This window comes from Diadema antillarum, unplaced genomic scaffold, assembly GCF_040938485.1.
Source record: "Diadema antillarum isolate AM-2024a unplaced genomic scaffold, OU_Dant_1.0 seq00001060_RagTag, whole genome shotgun sequence".
Classification (NCBI taxonomy): domain Eukaryota; kingdom Metazoa; phylum Echinodermata; class Echinoidea; order Diadematoida; family Diadematidae; genus Diadema; species Diadema antillarum.
Genome location: NW_027271887.1, coordinates 360,464 through 385,058, shown reverse-complemented (window position 1 = coordinate 385,058; position 24,595 = coordinate 360,464). Strand labels below are relative to the sequence as shown.

The 24,595-nt window shown below is 40.5% G+C and overlaps 3 protein-coding genes across 3 annotated transcripts in view; 1 reads left to right on the top strand and 2 right to left on the bottom strand.

The window, feature by feature from the left end:
* Positions 1-14,728, bottom strand: part of LOC139743247 (testis-expressed protein 47-like) — a 29,138-nt gene extending 14,410 nt beyond the window's left edge. Inside the window, exons 1-5 of the mRNA XM_071653744.1 lie at positions 14,588-14,728; positions 13,415-13,487; positions 12,072-12,175; positions 11,291-11,491; positions 9,863-9,922 (exon numbers count right to left, since the gene is read on the bottom strand). Of these exons, the coding sequence (XP_071509845.1) occupies positions 9,863-9,922; positions 11,291-11,491; positions 12,072-12,175; positions 13,415-13,487; positions 14,588-14,728 (579 nt within the window). The remainder of the gene's footprint in view (positions 1-9,862; positions 9,923-11,290; positions 11,492-12,071; positions 12,176-13,414; positions 13,488-14,587) is intronic.
* A 5,574-nt stretch (positions 14,729-20,302) lies between these two features.
* Positions 20,303-21,965, bottom strand: LOC139743229 (uncharacterized). Its single transcript, XM_071653723.1, is given in 3 exon segments — positions 20,303-20,702; positions 21,393-21,829; positions 21,831-21,965. Coding segments are annotated over 3 exon segments (972 nt in total).
* Positions 21,966-22,235: 270 nt separating this feature from the next.
* Positions 22,236-23,483, top strand: LOC139743228 (G patch domain and ankyrin repeat-containing protein 1-like). The gene has a single exon (XM_071653722.1). The coding sequence runs from the start codon at positions 22,236-22,238 to the stop codon at positions 23,343-23,345; it is 1,110 nt and encodes a 369-aa protein (XP_071509823.1). The 3' UTR covers positions 23,346-23,483.
* The last annotated feature ends 1,112 nt before the right edge of the window (positions 23,484-24,595 follow it).

Here is a 24,595-nt window from a genome sequence, read left to right as displayed (position 1 = left end):
AAAGGGATGCTGATATCCAAAACAAAATGAAAGAAGACAGGAAAGGACAAGAGAAAGGTACAAATATACTCTTTTGTTCAAAAATTGCAATTGTAGTTTTATCATTTCATTTCATTTGAAACTCAAAGTACTACTACTAGCAAACTATCAAAATGCTACAGCATATATTGGTAATACATGATTTGAAATTCTACTGTTGGAGGCTGGTAAGATGACACTTTGTATCACTTGGTCATGTTAAAGTCATCCACACTGATTCAAATCAGTGGAATCCATATCTTACAATTTTTTTGCCATGTACACAAAAAATGTAAATTGAATGATAAATATGCAATCCAAATTACGAGAAATCCTGATTATTTCATAAATACTGTGGTTATTTGAAAAAAAAAGCAAGATTATTTGCACCATGGATTGATCAAATAATAGTCCCTATCACATCAAGCACTGTAATAGTACAATTTTCCTAAATAATGCTGTGATAAAAAACTACAGAGAACATGTACTATTCTTGCCCCCCCCCCACCCACCTTCCTTCTCATGAGATACACTATGTGTCTGAACTTTGCGTCAGTTTAAGATACACTTTTACCAACTACAGAAGTTGTGACAAAACTAATTTTCCATGCCATGTTTTTATTCATAATTTGGAAAAATTGAGAAATGAAATGACCTGAACTAAAAAAAATCACTGTACAAATGCAGGAATGCTCTGTTTTGAAAATTATGAGACTCGATTTATTCCCATTGTTTCTGAGATACATACACGACAGCAGAGTCTAGGGACAAATACTTCACTTGAGCATTTATGGTAGCTACACAAGTCCTCCCCAAAAATCTAAATTGACTGTCTTCACACAACCTTGTTTCAAAACAACGACACGCACTTCCTTTTAAGTGGCAAACTACCTTTAATGGCACAGGCGCAGAGGGAATATAATTTGGGCACCCATAAATCAGCACATCGCGGCCAGCAAATCACGGCCGTAAGCATTTCCTGGGTGCATTAAACTTGTTTGGAGCGATCATTACCGCCCAGCACAGTTGGCTGTTTCCATAAACACGCCAGCAGCACTAAACACCCCTGGATGCCATGGCGTATTGCATTTTCTGCCCGTCGACACGGGGGCCCCCTCTGATGACGTCTTCGGGGCTCGGGAGAATGACTGAAAAGTGGATGATGAGGGATTCTAAATTGATTAAATGCGAGTTCTCGGGTAAAATTATACCCACATTATTCTTACTGATGGAAGGTGGTGTGGGATTAAGGACATGGTAATCAGTGCACAGTAAAACTCTGCCCATCTCTCCAATATAACTGCCGTTCACAACGTGCTCTAACGTAGATAAAACATTGCAAAGACGGAACTTGGGGTCTCCAATTGCCTCTTTACACCAGACTGGTCTCCTTTAGGTTTTTTCCTTTGGCTGTTGTTGTTGATTCAAAAGAACCACAGTCATATGTACAACAAACACAAAACAACAGCATCAAATGTTTGCCTCATTGATAACATATTACACAAATTAGTCCATGGGCCAGGCCAGATATTGGTACCATCTGAGGTGGCAAAACCTTTTTGGTGTCATTTTGTTTGTCGGGCATAGATATGCTTATCAAACTATGATAGCATTTCCAAATGAGTAGCTTAGTCATAGTAAATGAATTTTTAACCAATTTGGTCTCGCTGTTATATCCCTATACTTCTGAATCGAAACTAACCGCCATACAAAGAAGAGCACTGTCTTCTGTATGTTCCATAGAGCTGTAAAATGCAGCTCTATGGTATGTTCACAGGTGTTCTGTTGTAAACGCGGTGCGCTTAGTCTTTATTCAAAGCAGCGAAGGGAATATCCAAAGGTTATGATGTCCACAGCACTTAGTCTTTATTCTAGACGGCGAAGGGAATGTCCAAAGCGTATGATACAGTGTATATCCTTTTATCTAAAAACAACAACGACAACAAAAGCAATTCCTCGTGAATTTTACCGTATCTTTCAATTATTTATCATTTTCCGGCGAAAACGCTACGGTGAAAACGCTGATACCACGCCAATGTCGCCTTATTTCCCTCCAACAATGAAAGATAATGCAAAAACAATGTACCGGTACACTACAATACATTATAATAAATAACATTGTAAATGAACAGAGTGATTTTTGTTTAAAACTGATGTATTTGTTGATAGGGTGGTATAAAAACAGTATAGATAATCCCTTTTATGAGGAACTTTAGATATGATAACGGTACATTGGTCTAGATAAAGAACTAAGCGCACCGCGTGACAGCTGTGGACATCATAACCCTTTGGATATTCCCTTCGCTGCCTTGAATAAAGACTAAGCGCACCGCGTTTACAACAGAACACCTGTGGACATACAGAAGGCAGTGCTCTTCTTTGTATAGCGGTTTAGTTTTGATTCAGAAGTATAGGGATATAAATACGAGACCAAATTGGTTAAAAATTCATTTATCATGACTAAGCTACTCATTTGGAAATGCTATCATAGCTTGACAAGCATATCTATGCCCGACAAACAAAATGACACCAAAAAGGTTGTGCCACCTCAGATGGTACCAACAACCCATTTTTCGGATCTTGGCCCATGGACTAAATAGTGAATGGTCACGAGTGCGATGGTACAAGATTTCGCACGAGGTGAAAGATAGAGGCGCTCTATTCAACGAGGTGAAGCCGAGTTGAATAGCGCGCCTCATCTTTCACTGAGTGCGAAATCTTGTTCCATTGCACGAGTAAAGACCATACACTATTTGTTTTATACAACACCTTGAACGTCAACAGATTTGGTCCACACAGATTCTTGAATTAAGCACAGAAATGGCAACCATTTTCCGTGAAAGACGAATGAGCAGACGCAAAGTCGCAGTCACCGTGTACGTACGTACGCGAAACAAAGTTGTTTACAAAAATGAGTGACAAAAGTACTCGTTGTAAGCGCGCTTGTGATTGTTGAGTGTGCGCGGCAAATGTTTGTATATTGTGACATCAGAGCCATGCGATGGAACAAAAACTTCGAGTCAATCTTGAGTTTAACATGGGAGTCAATGGAAATGGGTGACGTCAGCCATGTGCTATCCACTTTTGCTCAAACAAAATTGCACGGCTGACAACCAGAGCGTGCGATGGAACTTTTCACCAAATGTCATGTGATGGGCAATCGACCAATCGGATAGCTACATTCTGAATAGGTGTTGTATAATAATGAATGTCCAATCATTCACAAGACATATTTTATGCTATAAAATGGCTGTTTAATCTTATTTGCAGACAGAAACTGACACAGAAACGTAGACCACACAATTGATCGAGGAGTAAATGCTTCTTGCAATAACACATACAATTTGATAATATGCATCTAATATTATTTTCTTTAAATTAAAGAAACAAAAAAAGAATCAAATAAAAATGCTAAATTAATGTTATGACTCATTTCTGTCATGTATGCATATTTTCAATTTGCTATAACGTAAATCTACAGATTCAGACATGTAATATATCCATGTATCATTTGAATCGAAGCAGAGAGTTTTTTACCTTATGATTTTGATAAGGGGGGGGGGGGGTAGGGGCAAAAACCAAATATTTTCTTGGAACAAAGTCACAAGGCTGTCACTGAATGTGTTCATTAAATTAATAATATTTTACTCATCCTTACACTGGTCTTGTCAGGTCTGCATATCAATCTGCATTCGATTCCATGTCAAATTAACAACAACACAATATAGTACCAACTGGTACAAAGAATGCCGGCAAGTAAACTTACAAGCAGTGCTTCATTCACACAATGTCATAATATATGGCAAGCTATCTTTTTTTTATCAAAGGGGAATGAAACCCAATATATGTGGACTACTGTAAAACTGGAAATTTTCGCGGTGTTCAAATTTTTGCGCATTTCGCGCAACCAGAAACAAGCGCGAAAATAAAAGCACGCGAATATTTTTGCTTGCCATATGTGCCTGTGCGTGATGTCTTGATTCCGCGGAATTAAAAACACGCGAAACTCTTCCAACCCGGCCAAGCGCGAAAAATTAGTCACGCGAAAATATCCACTTTTACAGTATATGACTGCAGCATTATCAGTAGAATATGTTAAGCAAAGTCTGAGGAAGATCAGACAATCCATTTAAAAGTTATGAACCTCAAAAAAGTTTCTGTGCAGCATCAGCTGGATGAGAAGACTTCTACAGTTTGTGATGTCACATATGAAAAATGATATGAAATTTCCACAAAATTTCATCTTTTCTGAAAAATACATGTTACCCTGATTTCCTACTGACATATGTTGAAGGTACTATTATTCCCCCTGCACTCTGAAAGAGGGAAGTCAAGTGTTTTTCATTATGCCATAAAAAATGAAAATATGTTGATTTTTAAAAGATATTTTCTTCATATCGTTTTCCACAGTAAACATCAAGAAGTATTGTAGTCTTTAAAATCTTGTAAAAACTCTGAAAATTCATAACTTTTGAACAGATTGTCCAATTTTCCTCAAACTTGGCCGAAGTGTTCTTCTAACATTGCTGCATTCCATCAAATGTTTTGGTTTTATTCCCTTTTCATAGGAATGTTGTGTACATGTGATGTGGGTTGTATAATGTTCTTCTAGAAAGCTACAGGTGCTGCACTAAGCAGTGGCTCTTCTTTTGCCAAAAGATAAATTAAAGGTACTGTTATCAATTGGGAGTGGTGATTTTAAAAATGTTCGCGTTATCACATTTCATGCATATATGTAGGTCAGTTGTATCACAAAACATCCTACCATATAAAAATGTTGCAATAAAGCCTAGATAAGGAGATATCACCATTTTCTCACTAAACCATAACTGTAGATGGTTTAGTCTAGACGCAATTTCATTACAACTATTGTTCACATTTTGTATATTTGACAGTACTTAACATTGCTGATACTGATAAACTTTTTTTTAAAAATCTGGTAGTTTCTATCCCTAACTCACATTTTAGAACTATTTTGAAGTACTAACGCTGGGTTTTTGTTTCATCTGCAAATGGTAAACAATGCCTTTACACAAGAAAACATAGGAAGTCTCAAACGGATGAGTCATATTAGCAGCTGACAATGCCCTATCTAATTGACATGGCAGCATACTAGCTAACAAGCACTTAATGGAGCAAGAACTCTCTGTATTTTTTCCTTCTTTTTTTTTACCAGCTTGACGACAAAAAGAAGCAATGCTGATGCCTGCTTCCTTTGTCTCACTGCCATTTGAACTAGGCCAGAGTATGACTTTAACAACAATTTGACACTTGATATTCTGGTGCCTGTTTACCAATTACGCCATGCCCTTTCTCGCAGTCCTAAATGACACATCTATTGCTAAATTATTCCTGCCGCTGCCTCTGGTGATTTTGCATTTGACATTCTCTCACTGTAATTAGCATGATTTATGACATCAGTCTGCCCACTTCTCATTTACTGCCATCACATCATATGCCAAGAAACTTTGCTGGAATACTCAGTGGGGTAATGAACGGAAGCTCAACTCTCAGCTAGCACAAGACGTCCACTTTCTAACGACATATGAAGCTTCTTACATAGACTGAATCAACACTGGATTATTATGCTATTGCTTCCAATTTAGCAGTGGCTAGATAGCTACGTAACCAAATAAGGGACACTGCAGTGATCCTGGCATCTAATGCATAAAATGATATAAAAAATCCCAGTCTGTCCATCTGCAACCCTACCCCGCCTTTAATACTTCAAACAAGGGCGGTTTGCTGTGGCACAAGTAAGAGCTCGCAACTTTTTCATGGTTGGCAATTTGTGTAAGTTTTATGTCATGGAAAAGGCCAACAGCTCTAATTAGCGAAAGTTTATATCGTGACTGTTTCTGGTTTTACAGAATACTATTTCATCTACATATCGTCGCTGGGGTGACAAGACCTCGTATCTACAAAATGTCAAATGTTCAGGAGATCAGTGACAAAAATCAAATTTGCTCTCAGCCAATCAGATGCAGCAGTAGCAAAGCACTGTATCAAGTTTTATGAAACAGGAGAGCAAAAATCGTGGCAGCCAAAGCACTGTATCCAATGGGATAGACATTCCTTTGACATGCTGTGGGGGGCTTCATTTTTGGGGTAAGACATCTAGGTTTTTGAGAGGACATCACTTAACTGATTAACTGACCATTAATCCAAAAAACTCATTTTCACCAAAATTGCAGATACAAGGTCTTGTCACCCCAGCGGCGATATATGATGGGGATAATACTTTGTGTGGATTTTAGGGTCACAGGGTCAAAGGTCAATACCTGACTTCTGCATGCATTAAAGTAAAGATCACCAGACATTTCTTGCCATATGCATCCATATAAATATCTACCCTGTTTTCAGTGTTCAGCGTAGACTGTGATCAGAGAGAAGAATATTTCATACATGCCATTTCTCAAGCAACATGTAAAAATGTTTGTAACATACAGTGCTCACTGATACTGTGTAACAAATGCATAGATACATATTACAGATCTTTAAGTGTACAGGTGGAGGAGACCGTTATCAATAAGCAAAGCGCTTGACTTGGACAACAGCCTCTGAACATAATATGTCTTGTAACAAATTTTTATTTAAATGAAGAAAGGAATGGAACACACACACGTAGAACTAATAACGTAAATCTTTAAAGTATCATTTGACATGCCTGGGAGAGATAAAAACACTCCAACCCCAGAGTGTTGTTTGTTCCAATCTGAAGTGAATGAAGTGCTATTGTGCAAATATGTAAGTCAAATAAAAAAGAGAGTTCCCTTGTGTAAAGTCTGAACGATATGAGCCCAGGGTGCTGATGTACAAGTGTGTGTGTGTGTGTGCGTGTGTGTATGCGTGTGTGAGTGTGTGGGTGGGTAGGTGAGTGTGCATGTTTGTGTGTTTGTATCTATGGTAGTACACATAGCCATGTCATTCAAATGGTTTGTGTTTTGTGAACATAATTAAACTATTCCTTGTAGTCTGTATGCATTTGCAAATTTATGAGTAGTGAATTGTAGATTGGTGTCTAGAATATATCTGCTATAGATGTGAATGTATCAGAACAATGTGTGCCGGTACACTCTATGTGCATATTATTATGTATAGTGTACCACAGCATTTTTTATAAAATGGGTTCAAGAATGTAGCCAATAGGAAGCGCTGAAATGAGACACACCTCCTTCCTTTACTTCAGTACAATTGCACTGCCTGTAATCCTATGGTAGATTGCCGATCGTCTGTGCGCGCGGCGGCTCCTTTGATGAATTGCATGCATACGCGTACGCGCTGTCAATCCTGTAAACAACTTCTAGTTCGGGCTGCCGGCCGGCCGGCCTGTCTTCCCTTGTGCATAACATATGTGGCGTACGTACGTATACTGTACTATACGTACACTTTGTACAGTACAGTAGACCAAGCGTTATGGGACCGGACGCGTACATGGAGTCACTTTGAAGAGCAAATCCAACGATTTAGCAGGTTAATTCTCACGCCGTTTTCAGAGTATGTTGTCTAGTAGGCCTATATGAGGAGTCTATATCAAGTCTTTAAGGTAAAGGGTGCATATTCTATGTAAAATAAGTAAGTTTTCATGCGGGTGTCCGGAAACCCAACCCCCCATTATACTTATACTGTATGTGCGGGACTTCCGCGAGTGCGACGTGCGTAAAAGTTTGGGACGAACATCTTCGGACGTCTTGACCCACAAAGGTACGTGAAAAACGCTGAAAAATGATGTTAGTTTTCGAATTTTCGACTCATTTTATAAAACAAATGATGCACAGGATTATTTCGTGGCGTTAGTGTAGGCGTATCTCACTCTCGGGTATTTACAATGTAGTGCAACATGCACTCGGCTTCGCCTCGTGCATGTTTCACAATTGTAAATACCCTCGAGTGCACTACGCCTACACTAACGCACTCTATCCTGTGCATCATTTGTATACTATCTATTTCCTGTATATGTATACACAAAACATACATGAACACATTGCTGGTGCTCTATTGATATCTTAGAATTATTAGAGGCATGTAGCACAACATCATTAAAGAGACAAGTATTTACATTACTGTACACCATGCTGACAGCAAGTTTAAATTGAAGTTGAAAAGAGAAATTCTGTGTATAACACAAAGTACACTGTACAGACTGTAATACAAAAAAAGTGTAAACAGTTTACTCTCTCTGGTTCAAACTACAGCCTGCCGATGTACACGCTGTATATAAAAACATCTCACATTGTAAAAGCCCATATGTCTCTCTATTGCCATGTTCGAGTGCTCAAAAGCAAACTGAACCGTACTATACCATGCCAGAATAGCAGCGTTTGAGCACTCTGTGGAGATAGCGTACCTCATGAGTCATTTTTGGACTCAAGTCAGAGATAACATATTTTGTAACAATGGGGTCATTCACCTCGTCCCCAACAAAGAGAATCACATCTTTGTATTATGATGAAGGTTACCCGCACTCTGCTCAGAATGTTAACAACTTCTGACATGGTACACTTTTGGAATAGTTTCTGTCTAATTTAAAGCACTCTCTGGCAGGGCATGGTACTGTAAGCTTTTGAAGCACATCAAAAAGTGGTCCACTTTGGTACGGGAGCATTTAAGTGCTCCTTTGGCAAGGGTACGGTGCGCTCTAAGAGAGCGCTCGAATACCAGATGACCTAAACATTCGTTCTAGACGTGCTCTCTCTTTCCCTATACATGGCATATATCACATTCATGTACCTAAAATATGCCCAATCAAGAACATGACTTCTCAAGCTATAATCCTGGTTCATCAGCCTATCCCAGCTCTTGTTTAGGAGACACACACACACACATACATACAAAAATCATATACAGACGGTGAAATGTATATTCATTGGAAATGATGTGGAATCTCCAGTAAAACTGTAAAAGAATGTTGTTTTGCTTCTGATGCAAACTAAATGAGCTGACTTTATTGTGTTCTGTATTTGTTTTATAATAGGGAGCTTTAGATTTTGACGCGCGGACGTTTGAGCCGACGCTTGCGCTGGACGTTCTCCTCTCCCTTGCGTCGTGTGGAAAAGTAGCTTTGGATTACGCTGGGACGCAACGTATAAAAAATAAAATCGCGCCCCCATATGATCAGTGCATGAAGTAGTTCTCTGCGTTGCAAACTGTGCGGACGTAAAAATAGCCCAGTACGCGTAGTGAAAAACTCAGGCAACTCAAGCTAAAAATAGATTGACTTTACGCGCGCTACTGCGCACGCTCAGAACATGTTTTTTTCCTTTGAACGTCTGCGCGCCTAAAATCTAAAGCTCCCTAATGTAACAAAAGAGATGGGGTATGCTTCTGAAATCAACATTCCGCCACAATATCACAGCCATTATGACACATTCATTTCCACAGATGCAAATCAAATACTTTTACAATGACCCATTCACAAAACTTTGCCATGAAAGGGATACCTGCAATGCTAACTCCCGTGGAGGCACAGCCAGGGAATTGTGAACTTTGACCGGGCAAGGAATTTTGGCTGGAACATGATGCTGCTACGGGTTCATAAACCATTTGACGCAGGTCTGGCACTAGCCTGGTGCCAATAACAGCAGCGCCAAAATAGCCTGCTCATATACTCAAAATTTTACAACTTAGTGCGGGCCTGGCCCTCACTGGCGAGTTACTGACAGGGGTGTCAAGTCTTTTACTATGTCAATGAAACATCCACCTGTAAGTTTCAAATGGGGAAGCATTACCTCCCTATCACTGTATGACCAACATTTGGATTAGCTTTTGCTGTACAAGTTCCATGCATTTATCAACATCCCACGTCTATATCAAATATCGCTTAAGAAGTATGAATGACACTTACCTTTGGCTGCTTTGCAAGATATGATCCTAACTTCAGCATCAATGCCAAACACTCAGGTGCCTGTGGTATAGCAAAAAAACAATGCTTTTCTTTTATATCATATTATTTAGCAAATTTAGATGCCATCACACAAGAAATTGCTACGTAGCAGTACTTAGCTAGGAGCACAAGAAATATTTGTGCATGCTACCGATGTGCACATTTTATGAATACAGCTGGGCAGTATCAGTCATGTGGCATTCATTCATTCATTCATGTTTTATTTTCCAAACAATATACATGGGTAATACAAACATCTCAAAATGATGGTATACTCTTGTAACATATAATGTGGCATGATGAGTATATACATCTTGTTTCATTAAGGACTTGATGGAAATGAAAATTGAGGGGCATGATCACTCTCTCCTCCAATTTTGTCTGGGACCCAACAAGCCTCACTGGGACACCAGGAGAAGTCCTAGTGAGCATCCACATTATGGTTTTGGAGGGGAAAGTCCTGCGGCATGGATCTTTCCCCGCTATGCAGGACCTACTGTGAACACAGGGATAGATTCGTTTGTGAGGTACAGGGAACAAAAGGGAACAACATACTTGAACCCCTTTACTCTGTCATGCTTGCGGAGTAATAGATATGAACAATGCAGTATTCTACAAATCAATGTGTGTAAGTATGTATGCATGTGTGGTTAGTATTGTTGATGCTATCTTTGCTCAAGTAGAGCAAAATGCAATGAGAACATTGTCTTGATGAAGCCAGTAACACACTGGTAATATATCTGCGGAAAAGATTTCAGATTACTGTATACGCTGAATATTTCGCGAGGTTTTTATTTTCGCGAATTTCGCAAGTCAGGTGCCATTCGCGAAATTAAAGACACACCAAAATATTGACTCTGATCCCAATGTGAATGTGACGTACGCGAGTACTCTTCTCCATTCTGGTACAGGACTCCACAATCGCGAATTTAACCACTTGCGAAATCGTCGGGAATTCCTGATTCGCTCTGAAACTTTGTCGTCTACAACTAGGCCGATTGGCATTACTACAGACTGCGCAATGCGCAGAGAAGACAACGAAGGCAACGTTACTCAGCAACACTTATGCACTTTACTCTTGATGATAGCTCAACTTCGGTAATCTTCATATCAATGCTAACGGTGATTGGCAGTATCATCAACAGCACCCTCTAGACTACTGGGACTATGCACCTTTAAAGGACTGGCCTCGACTAGCCTGCACACTATTGCCGGTTCTTTTTTGCCAAAACTGTACGTTAACTATTGACTGTTTTGACTATGTTGACGATGTTTGTTTGGTAAATAAATTTCATTTCATTTCATATTCAACCACTACTTTTTTCTTTCACTTATCCCTTCCCCCTTGAAATCTGACAGGGGGAATGTTCCATTACCCTCCATACTCACCAGCTTCTCAATGGGCTCAGTGGTCTCATACTCCTGAAGCCTGGAGGCTGGAAGGTTGAGGACTCGGAAGCTCCACTGGGAAAAGAGTCGGGTGGGCACATTGCTGGAGATGACCAGAATCTTGCTCTGCTCCACCAGGCCACCTCCCTCGATCATGTCACGGAGATCTCGGATGAGAGCCATTAGCATCTCGCTGGATGACTAGGGTGTAAAGGCAATGAGACAAAGGCGAAGGGAAAGATAGTAATGGAAAGACAATATGTGATCCTGCATCACAAAGCCAACAAAAAGTCGCCAGACATGGATGTTAGTTAAAGGCAGATTATGAAAGGGCAGACTCAAAGCTTTAAAATGATATATGACTCCATACAAGTAAGGCCCATGAGTCCGACACTAGGCAAACAAGGCCAATGAGTCCAACACTAAGCAAACAAGACCCATGAGTTTGAAACTAAGCCAAAAAGGCCCATGAGTTCTACACAGTAAGCCTCATGTGAGCCTTATTTGCTTAGTGTAGGACTCTTGGGCCTTGTTTACCTATTGTCGGACTCACAAGCCTTATTCGTCTAGTGTCGAGCTCATGGGCTATATGACTCGTGGGCTGTATAACTTGAGGGCTGTATGACTCATGGACCTTTTTTCAATGTCAATCTCGTCGGCCTCACTTGTGGGTGTTGGTCTCATGGGATGACTAACTTTTTCCCCTTTCAGCAAACACTCCCTTCACTTTATGGATCCCTATCATATTACTGCTAAATGAAGAAACAAGCAAAGCTCTCACCTCTACTAAGTGCACGAAATGGTTGGGATAGACCAGCAGCATCCCTGTGGCTCCTTCACCCTGGAAGTGGTTCTGCCAGTTCTTGAACTGTCTCTCATAGTGAGCTGGACACAAACAAAATATTCAAGGTCAGGATATCAATATGGTATTTACTGAATCAAGGCTACAATATTCCTAGGCTTTATTCTTTACTTCATCATCCTCCGAAAGAATATCACATATTCCTGCTTGATAGAAACAATCATCACTGTTACGTTACCGGTATCAACATTTTAACATGCTTGAACCATGGCATCTGAGCTTATTGACTTTCTTCTCATACAATGTTTTAGCTTTTGTTATTGACATGAACATAGTAGAACCGTTAGCAGGATACAATGAGGTCATTGAAAAATCACACGCTAATCTATGTTTAACTTTGTTTTTCTGATGCTGGTTGTATGTGTTTCTTATGAAAACTTGAGCCCCTTTACTTAGGTCCTAGCTTCAAAAACAAAAGAAAACAAAAGAATCCCATACAGTCCATCTGTTTTTCATGGCGACTTGATTTCAGAACAACATGTGTACTACTCATACTAATAACTACAGAAATGTAGCTGTGAGAAATGAAAACAGCACTTGAATACCCAACAATGCCTTTGGAAAAACTACAGCATTTTCTCATTGCCAAAATACAAATAATCTTAGTGGCGATATATCAACTAATAAAAACACCAACTGAGTATACTGAAATAATTCCAAATGTCATCTACAGCTGCTACAAGCTTACAGTTATATTTCTGTCTGACACCCTGTTCATTTAAAGCATAACATTTAGCAGGGAAGGCCCACCAACCCTTTAAAGGGATGGAATAGTTTTGGTTGAGATGGGACGTTGAACAGGTTCCAACATTTTGTGAGATAATGAGAAACCCCATATGAAATATTAAAGAGCACACAATACAATGCTAAGAGGCATTCAAAGTTTACTAGTATTTGATGAAAATTGGTTTTGAAATGGCTGAGATATCCAAAAACAAAGTAAAACATATGGTCTTAATAAAAGGTGGGACCCACCTTTTATTAAGACCACTTCGTTTTACTCTGTTTGTTTGTTTGTTTGTTTGTTTGTTTTTTTTGTATCTCAGCCATTCTGATATCGATTTTGATCGATTTTGATCGAATGAACTTTGAATGCCTCTGGAATTGTAAGCTCTATAATATTTCACAAGAGGTTTCTCATTACCGGTATCTCACAAAAAGTTAAAGCTGAATCCCCAATCTCAACCAAAACTATCCCACCCCTTTAAAAGTCCTAGAAGTCAGAGATTCTCCCGGAGCAGAAAGACGATCCATTCACTCACCTCCAAGGTCTCTCTTATCACTGAGACTGTCATGAAGTTTGGCCACATATACCAGTCTGTGAAGAAGGGATTTCTGTACAGAGCAAGATATTGAAATATGGAAAGACATTTAATACAATGAATAAGAAATAATGAACTGCAAACTGTCAATAAAGACACACATATACAGGGGAGGCAGTGGTCTAGGGCTATATAAGGGGCTATACAAAGGGGCTATATAAGGGGAGGGGGGCTAGCAAGGGCTGCAGCTCCCACCTTTTGGCTTGTCAAAACAAAAATACAATTAAAAAAAAAAAAAAACTGGGGGGAAAAAAATCACAGCACCCAGGATGCTCCACCCTTAGATTCTTCCTGTCTAATGGGATGGTGGTACCAATGACCTTGATATCCCTCTTCCCTCTCCCACCCTAAAAATGCTAATGTAATGATAATGATAATAAGAAGAACAACAAAAAGAAGAAGAATGATGATGATGATGATGATGATAATAGTAATGATAATAATAATAATGATAATAATAAAAAATTGGGGCCCCTGATATACAAAGTTCTACAGCCTATATAATTTATATTAATACAAAAACCGTACATTATTAGACATCATTTACAATGATTAATAGCACAAAATACGATGCAATGATGGGAAGGGGGGGGGGGTCAAAAAGGAAAAAATAAATGTTTGCTTACTACTATCAAGAATCCAGATGTTCAAGTTGTATTTGACAGTGAATGCTATGACCATGATTGCCTGATCGAGGTATGTACTCAGCTTCACGCAATTCCAGAGGTTTATGCACGAATAATAACACTGGTAACCAACCTAGCTGTAACATTTTTACATGGTCACATGCAACAGTGAACAGATCAGTTATGATTACCAGGGGAATTGTGGCACTGTCTTTAAAACAGATTCCCTCGTATATCAAGTTGTGGGCAAACATGCGATACTATATATATGCAAAGTGCACAGGTGATAGTAGCAGTGGTAGTAGTAGAAGTAGTAGCAACTGTAGGTGCAACAGTAGGCCTATAAAGTAACAGTAGTCATGGTGGTTGTGGTTGTAGAAGCAGTATACAGCAGAGTAGCAGAGGCAGTGGCAGTCTTAGTCTTTCAGAATTAGTACTCTTGTCTCTTCTACTGTGTGTGACAACACAATACAATATTATACAATACCCGGTCTGGATCTGTTTTGCGAATCTTGCTAAGAATTGCATCCAGGACACTATGACGGGGTCTTGTCAGCACTTCAGTGGGATCCACCCACCAGTACTGGGGTTGCTGTGATTGCTTAGGGCTACTCCTGTTAGTTGCCATTCTGGTATGCTGAACACCCCTTTCTACAGCAAAACTTGGCTTACGCGTGCAGATCTATCGTCAGCAATCACAAACTTTTAAATGAATCTAAAACAACAAGTCACATCTGAAGTTGTTGGCTGGCTGAAAAATCTCAAAAATGTTTTCTATCACAAACACTGGCTCCAATAAATCATACAAAGTACCCTAAGGCTGTACAGAAGATACTGGATCCTTATGGAAGTTTTCAGCGACCTGTCCACAATGCACGCATTTTCGCTCTAGTCTCGGAAAACAGTTTTACAAATAATCAGCTATCTTTTCCACTTAGCACTCTAAATCACAATCACTGCAGAAGCAGCAAGAGTAAGAGTGCATCATTTACTCTTGCGGCGATAAAGATGGTCTTCAGTTAATGATGTGCAGCACACACAAAACATATGGTGCCAAGCCTTGGGCCTAAATTCCAGGTTATTGACGGCAGAGCATGCATCAAATATACTGGTTAGTCACTTCCTGATCTCAGCTCGTGAGAAATTCCCCGACCTTCAGAGTTGTCACATGTATCATAACACAGCTTTTGGTCACAGTCCTTCAATGCACTGCTTTATCCTACATTTTCAGCTGAATGAAGACATGCTGCTAAAGATCATGTTGTATTCCAATAGCATTTGAGTACATGAAATAAGCGAAAATCCAGAAAGAAACCACATCTACACACTACTGTACAGCTAGACCCACAAGTTCATTTCAGAAATACACAGACTGAAGGTAAAGAGCCATACTTCACTGCAGCATGTAGTCATTAACTTGGCTGTCCTCAAAATTCACCAACATTGGACACCCGACTGGAAAGCCAGGTGATACTGTGTGGTTACCATGGCAACAAGCAACACACTGAGATCCATTCAACAATTCACTACAGCTGTCAAACAGCATTCATCATCATTGTGTAAACACCTATTCATGGCTTATATCAAATATTGATATTCCCATCCTTCATCCCTATACCACCTGCATCTTGTCTACTACAGAGCCAAAATAAAGCAACGCAGAACAAAGTCAATATTGCCTGAGACCACTGGACGGTTGAAAACACGGTACTTTCTCAGGGTCATTTCAGTTGCACTATTCGGAAACAAGAAGTGTCTATCTTATCTATTCGACTACACAACAAAGAGATATAAATCCCCTTATGCATACAGCCATCAATTAAATTTTTGCTTTCTCTTTTCTTCTTTTGTTCATCATGGCAAATTTCAGCCTTTGCCTTTTGTGGTCCTGACAGTGACCCAGGAATGTGTAATCAAGCATTACATTGCTACCACAAAATCAATACTAGATCTAGATTTAAATCTATTATGAGTAACCTACATGAAGGGGGAGCTTTTTCAAGACCTGTCAACCTCTTATCAGATTTACATCTGATACTGCTTGAACTTCCATTGATCAAGATTTCAGTTTTGTACTACATATTTACCCAGCATGAAGGAATTTCTCCTGTATGATCTCTTGAAGTCATTGTAAATACCGTTTGAGATTGTGTCAATGTTCTTTCTATTCTCTGTCTTCCAATATTATCTTTTATGATCTCTTTTTCCTTTCTCATCTTCTTTGTTGACACCCCCCCCCCCCCCCCACCCCACTCTCTCTTTCTGTTTCACTTTGTTTTGTGTATTGCCGGAATTGATTACCGGTATCTAAATAGATGATGACACCCAGTAAGTCAAAAACTTGTAGAGAGCCATTCAAAGGATTCAATCCAGAGCCTTACGAGTTTCCATGTTAGGTATCCACAGGATGGTCAGTTTATGCAATCTGGATTACATTTGTCATGCTTTTGTTTCCAGTGATCATTGAGCTTAGACTTGAAAACGTCAACAGATGTTGCCTCGACAGCTTCTACACAAAGGCTATTCCAAGAATTTACAACTCTCACGCTGAAAGAGTTTAACCTCATACTAGTTTTGACACCTTCCTTTATACATCTTAAACTTTATATGACCCTGTGTAACTTGATCATTGATAAAAATGAGAACAGCTGGATCAAAATCTTCCATATGATCAAGCAAAATCTTGAACACTAGAATCATATCTGTACATTCGCATTGATACTCTAGGGATAAAATCCCCAAAGACTTCAGTCTCTCAGAATATGACAATGATTTAAATTCAGACACCAACTTGGTCGCTCTCCTCTGAACCGATTCAAGTTTTATTTGCATCACTCTTTGGTAAATCATTCCATGTACACAAGAGCAATATTCCAAGAGCTCATCAATTGTATATATGGAATATATATCTCTGTACAATAACAGCAACATCACAGTATCACAAGCCAGCTAGCACAAGCAATGAACTGTGCAATGTTGATCAGCACACATATTATAGCTAGTCTTATCACAACTACTTCCATTTCTGTTTTCGGTCAGAATTGACTTCTCCTCCGCCCCATCCCCCCCCCCCCCCCCAAAAAAAAGAGAAGAAAATATGTGTAATCTTAGAACTTGATTAGAATCAGATTTCTGAATTAAATGCGGGGTTGCATGTTACCAAAGGGGTGGATTAAAATGACCTCTTGCTGGATTGCTGTTCAAAATTGGATTCTACAGGCCAACGTTTCTAAGAAAAAAGTGGAAAAAAATGAAAAAGTAAAAGTACAGAGCTATGATCTATAATCACTATATTGTATATGGTACAGTAGAAACATCATAACTTGGCTGAATTGCCATTGGGATCATTATCGCGGACTGCTTAAATTTGGCCACAATAATGGCAGAGTATGTGTGTAACTGTAGTCTGTACATCTTATGAACACAAGATGGTGCTACACAATGGCTAAATGCCCTAATCCGGCATGAACAGGGAGGTTCCCATGACCTCCCTGGCATGATGGTACCCCAGGCAGGATGTGGCATAACCCTGGGGCGCTCCCTTAGAAATCTAGTTGTCAGGCTTGTCGCAGTTAGAATGAGATGTGGCAGTGCATCAAATAGGGAACACTGTACCCGTCGATATGAATCTAGACATGTACCACTACCACTACAGACAACAGTCCAGATATCTGTGTGCCTTCTTCTTCCTGTTCAGTAGTCCACCTTTGGCTTTGGTGTATCGTTACAATTCTCCTGCCTTTTTAAGCTTAGTTTGTTAGACACTTCTAGTTACACAAGTCAAGTCAAGTTTTCTGCAATCTCTACCATTGTTTCATTTCATGATATAGAAAGGTCTCTATTCACTATTGTTAGTCTATTTTTTCTTGAAACACATACTTTCATCCCAAACAAAGTTATAATCTGTTGATCTGCCTTGGGCTTAGGCTCAACAGAACATAAGTTAAATCATGTATTTTATGCCATGATAACCATAAAGTAGAGAGGTAGCAACTTAACTTGTGATTTCATGTCAGTCATGATTGGTTCTCTTTGCTAAGCGGGGGAAAGAAAGCAAGCAAAACTGTGACGACCAGGGTAAGCCGGAGCCGAATGCATAATCGGCTTCAGATCACCCGCAACCCGGCCCGGCGGAGCTGCGAGAGGCGGGTGGTGAGTCCGAGGATCGAGGTACATGTACTGTAATTATTACTTAGTATTTACGTAGACCGGTCGTAGTAGTGGAACGTGATAGTCATTTAAAAAACTACTTTCATATGTTAGAAATTTGGTTAATATCACAAATTTAGATACCAGGCATACTCCCTCACCTTATTCAGTGCCCTATTTCTCTCCTCTATGACTTCAAGGAGATTTAATCTCGCATTTTCGTACATCGACTCAGCTCGTTCCGTTGCCATTTTCAGCTCGCTTTCGGTTGTCACAGCAACTTCAGCAACCGAGCCGCGCGTCGGGTACGCCGCGCCGCCCCCGCCGGCGGGTCTCGGGACGGCCGAACGTGCGTAGCATAGCTAGGTGCGTGCGGATGATGACTGTGTACTAGCTGACTACACACACATTACAAGCGACAGGCTTACTCATCACGTCGGGAAAACGTTGCGACTACATTTCTACGACTACGAAAATGCTAGTGACTGCTTCAAAGAAGATGACGTGAGAAGTTTGTGAGTATAATTGATTAATTCCTTTCATTGTAACCGTAGCTACACCGCATTTGTCATAACATTTTGCGCAGCGCATGACTGAAAGTCTAATTACTGATCTTCTGACTGTCTTCAACTCAAGTTCTTGTGTGATGTGCACGTTCCCACCTATTGCTTTTTGTGTTGTCAATCTTCCTCTCTCTTAGCTGATCCCGCCACTATTTTGGAGATTCCTGGAATCCAGATATGCAAATCCAGCAAGATAAGATAATGGTATTAAACATAAGTAGAACGGCAAGTATGGATTTTATGAAGAAAGAAGAGGGATAGAAGAAGCAGGTTATTTTGGATTACAGATGGCAGGCAAGGTTGAAAGGTTATATAAGGTACAGTACAGTTCGGGAAACCCACTCACAAGGGGGGCCCCTCCTTATAAGTAACCCGTCCCCCTTATAAGTAACCCCGTCCCCCTTATAAGTAACCCCCGGGGCACCCCTTATAAGGAGTCTCCACGCTTTTTTGCAATGCAACGCGAAAATGAAAGGACTGCGGCAATTCGCTTGATTATGTCCATAAAGCTTCACAAGTTTCCTAGTTACTCACGAAATTTGAGCAAAATCGGATTGAGGCATCATATCTAAAATCATGGATTTAAATGCGATGTCCAACGACCCATGCGAATGCTGAAATGCGAGCGATTACTGGCGTGAGTGTCGCCAGGCGCGGCGGCGCGGCAATGCTTGAGTGCAGACGTGGCGACTGAGTACGGAGACTCTCTCTTGTGTCAAGTATGTGAATGACAGAAGTTTGGCTCTAATTATTAAAGCATGACGGATGATAGGAGACGGGGGGTTCTTTGGATATAGGAGATTAGCAGAGGGTGGAACGTTATCTATCCAGAACTTGAGAGACGACTTGGAGCGGATTCCTTGTATGGTAAGATGTCTTACAGCCTGATAGACTCTGTATTTAGTCAACCTCTTCCAAGTTGAGTACGGGAGTGGTGTAGAGACAATGCTATGTAGATCTGGAAGATTATATTTCAACACAGTCTCTTGTAGGACTTGAACCGTAGGTGTACAAGCTTTGAGAGCTGCTAAAAATGTTCTGAACTCATAACGGCTATGGTCAAGGCTGGCGAGTTGGCCTAGAAGCAACAATCTGTCAAGATCTATCTGGGCAGAGAGAGGCAAGAGGTTGGTGAGCAGATAGACTATCTCGTCAGCAGCTGATTTTGGCACTCTAAGTACTTGCTTGAAGAGATGGGACTGTGCCCCATCCAACTTCTGCAGCATCAATTTTGTGAATTTAGTGGTCGATGAGCCATGCAACATTCTCGGGATACAAAAAATCCTCCATAACTGGGATACAAGTGTAGGAATAAGCCCTCCTGTATAAGCTCCAGAGCCAGTCAAGGCATAAAAAGTACGGAGACCAGTTCCAATGATGTTGTCTGTAGGATCATACCGTGAGCCTGATTTAATGACCCCAAGATGAGGATGACTCAATTTCTCCTCAACAATGAATCCATTGATACACCAAGATGATCTCGTAGGTTGCTAAGCATTGTTGATAGCAATCACTGTACTTTTGGAGGGATTAATTTTGTAATGCCAATACTCCGCGTAGTTGAAGGTGACCTCTAACATCTGTTGCAGCTGATCTGGAGAGTTAGCGATGAGTGCTACATCATCAGCAAGAACTACCACACCCGAGAAACGGCCGTCTATTGAGCATCCAAGATTCTTCTCTCTTAGCTCCTTTATCAAGTCATCAACGAATGTAGTGTAGAGTAATGGAGACAAGACCCCGCCTTGTCTTACACCTTGGGTGACAGGGATCGGGTTGCTGACCTTACCCTTCCAGAATACTTTGCTTTCTAAGCCGTTGTACATTGATTGCAACATATCCAGAATACACGGTTCTAGCTTCGAAGAATTCAGCTTACAAGAAAGACCACTGTGCCAGACAGTGTCGAAAGCCTTTTCCGCATCGAGAAGAGCTAAGTATGTTGGTTGTTTACGAATGGTATTCAATTCAATAACAAGCTCGAGTGAAATGGATGTGAGAGAGCAAGAGAATCCTTTCCTAAATCCAAACTGAAGTCCATCTGGGATGTTGGTAATATAGAGCTGACGTTCAATATGAGGCTTAAGAGACAGCTCAAGGAGCTTACATAGGACAGATGTCAAAGTTATGCCTCTATAGTTCCGTGGATCGTGTGGGTCTTTCCCTTTCCCTTTATGTAGAGGGAGTATGAGCCCTTCCTTGAATGTTTTGGGGCAGTGTGCATGACGCAAGATGGCATTGTACAGGGCAAGAATGAGTCGACGAGAAGTCTCACCCAGATCGTATTCACCTGTATTCACCTGTCTTGTCGGGCTTCTCTGGAAAGACAGTAGTCTTGTAGTTGTAATGCCCTCCCACTTTCAGCAAGTTTCCACTGTATATCAAACTTAAGTGCCTCATCTTTTTATTGCACTAATGACTGCTACTATTTCAGATGATTGCTCTGCGGAATATGTGAACTTGTTGTATTTCTTTGACAGGAATGCATCTACTTCTGACTTGAATCTAAATTTATATCTGTTATCACTGTTAACTGTAACTTGTAAGTTAAGTGTAACGTTAGTTGCTTCCACGGCTGACTTTGGTAGCAGGTTCCAGTGAGATACTACCCTGTGAGTGAAGTTGTTCTTCCTGATGTTCTGACGTGCATGTTGTTTCTGGATCTTGAAGTTGTGGCCCCGAAGATAAACTTTCTCATCTTTTGCTCTGAAAAGCTTGGAACAGTTGGTATCAGTGAAGCCATTCATGATTTTGAAGACTTGGATCATGTCACCTCTGAGTCTTCTGTAGGCAAGAGTAGGCAGTTTCAATTTCTCTAATCTTTCAGCATATGGCAGATTATGTAGATTAGGTATTATTTTTGTTGCTCTTCTTTGAACTTTTTCTATGGTGCTTCTGTCGCGCTTGAGTTGTGGGCTCCAAACACAATTGCCATATTCAAGGTGTGGTCTCACTAATGCTTTGAGGAGGGAGAACATATCTTCATCAATGTGGTCAAAAGTCCTTCTGATAAGCTAGGTCCACTATCCTATTTGCTTTATTTGCAACTCTTCCTACATGTCTACTGAACTTGAGTGTGGGGTCAAATGTTACTCCCAGATCCTTCTCTTCCTCCCTTGTCTCGATTTGGGTTCGTTTTACTCCATCTCTCATATCGTACTGTATGTGTTAGGGGAATGTTGTTTCCTATAGTGCATGATACTGCATTTACCAACATTGAATTTCAACTGCCATTTCTCTGCCCAGTCACTCAAGCTGTTCAAATCCTCTTGTAAAGTAAAGTAAAATTGAATTCAAACTTTCCCTCCATTGTTGCAATAATGATAAATTTTATGTGTGCATTGATATTAGCTCTTTTGATCATCACTGTAAACCATTGTCTTTACAGGTATACCACAATTGGCATTGTCGTCAGTGATCAACATGGCCTTTGGCTTGGAGCCAGTGTTGTTTGTCAGAGCGAAGGATTGCAATGACCATGTGTCAGGCAATGGAGAACATCTCCAGCCCCTCCAGACTCAGGATGATGAGGAGAGAGGAAGGCAAGCCAAGGAATTTTATGAGAGTATCATAGCATCTGAACCATCACAGCCAACACCAGAGTTACGAAATAGTGAACAACATCAACAATCGAGGAAAATGGGCAACAAACAGCATGGTTCATTTCACAATTCAAGCCAGAAAGGCGAAGCAGGCTGTTCAAGTTCAAGTGCAGGCTCTCGTCGAGGAGATACGTCAAAGAGACTTCATGAATTATTGCGTCACTGCCAGGAGGGGAGTTTACGTGGAGTGAAGGGCCTGCTGTCTAAAGGAGATGTATCTCTTAAACACAGTGATCAGTATGGCTGGAATGCCCTCATGTGTGCGGCATACAGTGGCCACTTTCGTCTTGTCAAGTACCTCACAAAGAAGGACCCTTTTCTGTGTCATCACCATAACAAACAAGGGCAGTCTGCTTCAGATCTTGCTAACTTGGCTGGACACCACTCAATCGCTAGGTTCCTGCAGCAGTGTGAAGAGGGCAGTCCGGCTACAACTGAAGTAGTCACGGGAGCGACATGCTCTTCTCCTTCCAGAACTAACCAGCCATACTGGTGTGATGCGTGCCAAGTTGAGATCCGCAACAGTGCTTCTGACATGCATCAGCGTTCCACTGCACATCTGTTCAGCTGCAAGCATGCTCCAAAGTCAACCCTCTACCATATACCGGAGTCCAACAGGGGATACCAGATGCTCCTCCAGGACGGATGGGACCAAGAGATGGGCCTGGGGAAGGCAGGGGAGGGCAACAAGTTCCCAGTGAAGACCATCCTCAAGAGAGACAGGCGTGGCCTTGGTGCAGCGGACACAGACAGTAAACCGAGAATTACTCACTTTAAGCCATACGATACTGACGCTGTTAGGAGGCAGCCCAAGAAAGAAAGGAAGAACCAGGTGAAGACAAATCCTGTGAATAAAAAGACACAAGTTAGAGACAGGGACAGGCAGAAAGTCATGGAAATAGACTTTAGAAGGTCTTTCCATTTGCCTTAATGCTCAAATGTTATAATGTCAAGTTCTGTGTGTTTCATTTGCCAAATATGCTTTACATGTCTCATTTATCCTCCATTATCACTACAGTAACTTGGCTTTAAAGGTGAACTCCGATTTCATTATTGTCATTGCAATACTGCATCTGCGTTTATTTTTTATGAATTTAGTGACATCCATGTGCTTGCTGTGCTATGTCCGTTCAGGACAGGAGTCACAAATGTGAGTGCAACCTAAATGTAGGGAACCTTTGTCTTCTATACACATTGATTGGTCGATTGATGCCTTTTTTACGGTTTTGTAAAAGTGTCCACACATGTGAGTTCATATCATAGTATCAAAGATACTATCAGTGATAGACCACATTTAGCACTAAGTGTACCAGTATTACAATTCTAAACCACTACACACTTCATAATAGATGAAATACTGTCAGTTGCATGCATATACAGTTGAACCTCTCTTATCTGGCCTCCCTTTATCCGGATCTCTCTATCATACGGACGCAATCTCGCCGTGATTTTTTAATGGGAGGAAAGGGGGATTCCCAACTCCTTGAGAACCCCTACACAAACACACATGAATTACATATTGCTTCCAACATGATTAACATACATTACATCAAATTTCCTTCCAAATTGTTGCCTTCAGACATTTTAAGATCCCCAAACATCCCCAAATGTAACAATGAAAAGGTTGCAGTATACACATTACTACATGTGGTACTACAATGGGCTACATCATGTGTATACATGTACATGTATAAAGCATTGAGTCTCCTGTATCTGGCCAAATCCCTTATCCGGATGAGCCCCGGTCCCGACTTGTCCGGATACGAGAGGTTCAACTGTACCATTAGTCATTTTGCATGATAACTTTTAGCCTGAAAAAGAAAATCCATGATGATTGACCAGCATGCCTCCTATTAATACCCAAACGTGCTTGTAGACTGTCCATTTAAAGTTTGTAGCAATTGATAATTTATTATCATTTTTGTCCTGTTCATGTAACATCCTTCAATGGAGTGATGAAGAATCAGCTTACATGTATGTAAGATCTGAGCATACTTCAATTTGAAAGCAAGACCAGATTATCTAGATGCAGGTAACAAGGATACACTGCAGGTACAAATACAAAATATGTATCAAAGCTTGGAAGAAAGTTATATAAACGTGTCATTAACTTTTCCACATGACAGTTTGAGCATGTAATGCATTTCGTGCAACCAGAAACTAGCGTGAAACTGAAAATAA

Coding starts and splice junctions, on each gene's coding strand:
- LOC139743228 (XM_071653722.1), top strand. CDS start 22,236: ATGGCCTTTGGCTTGGAGCCAGTGTTGTTTGTCAGAGCGAAGGATTGC.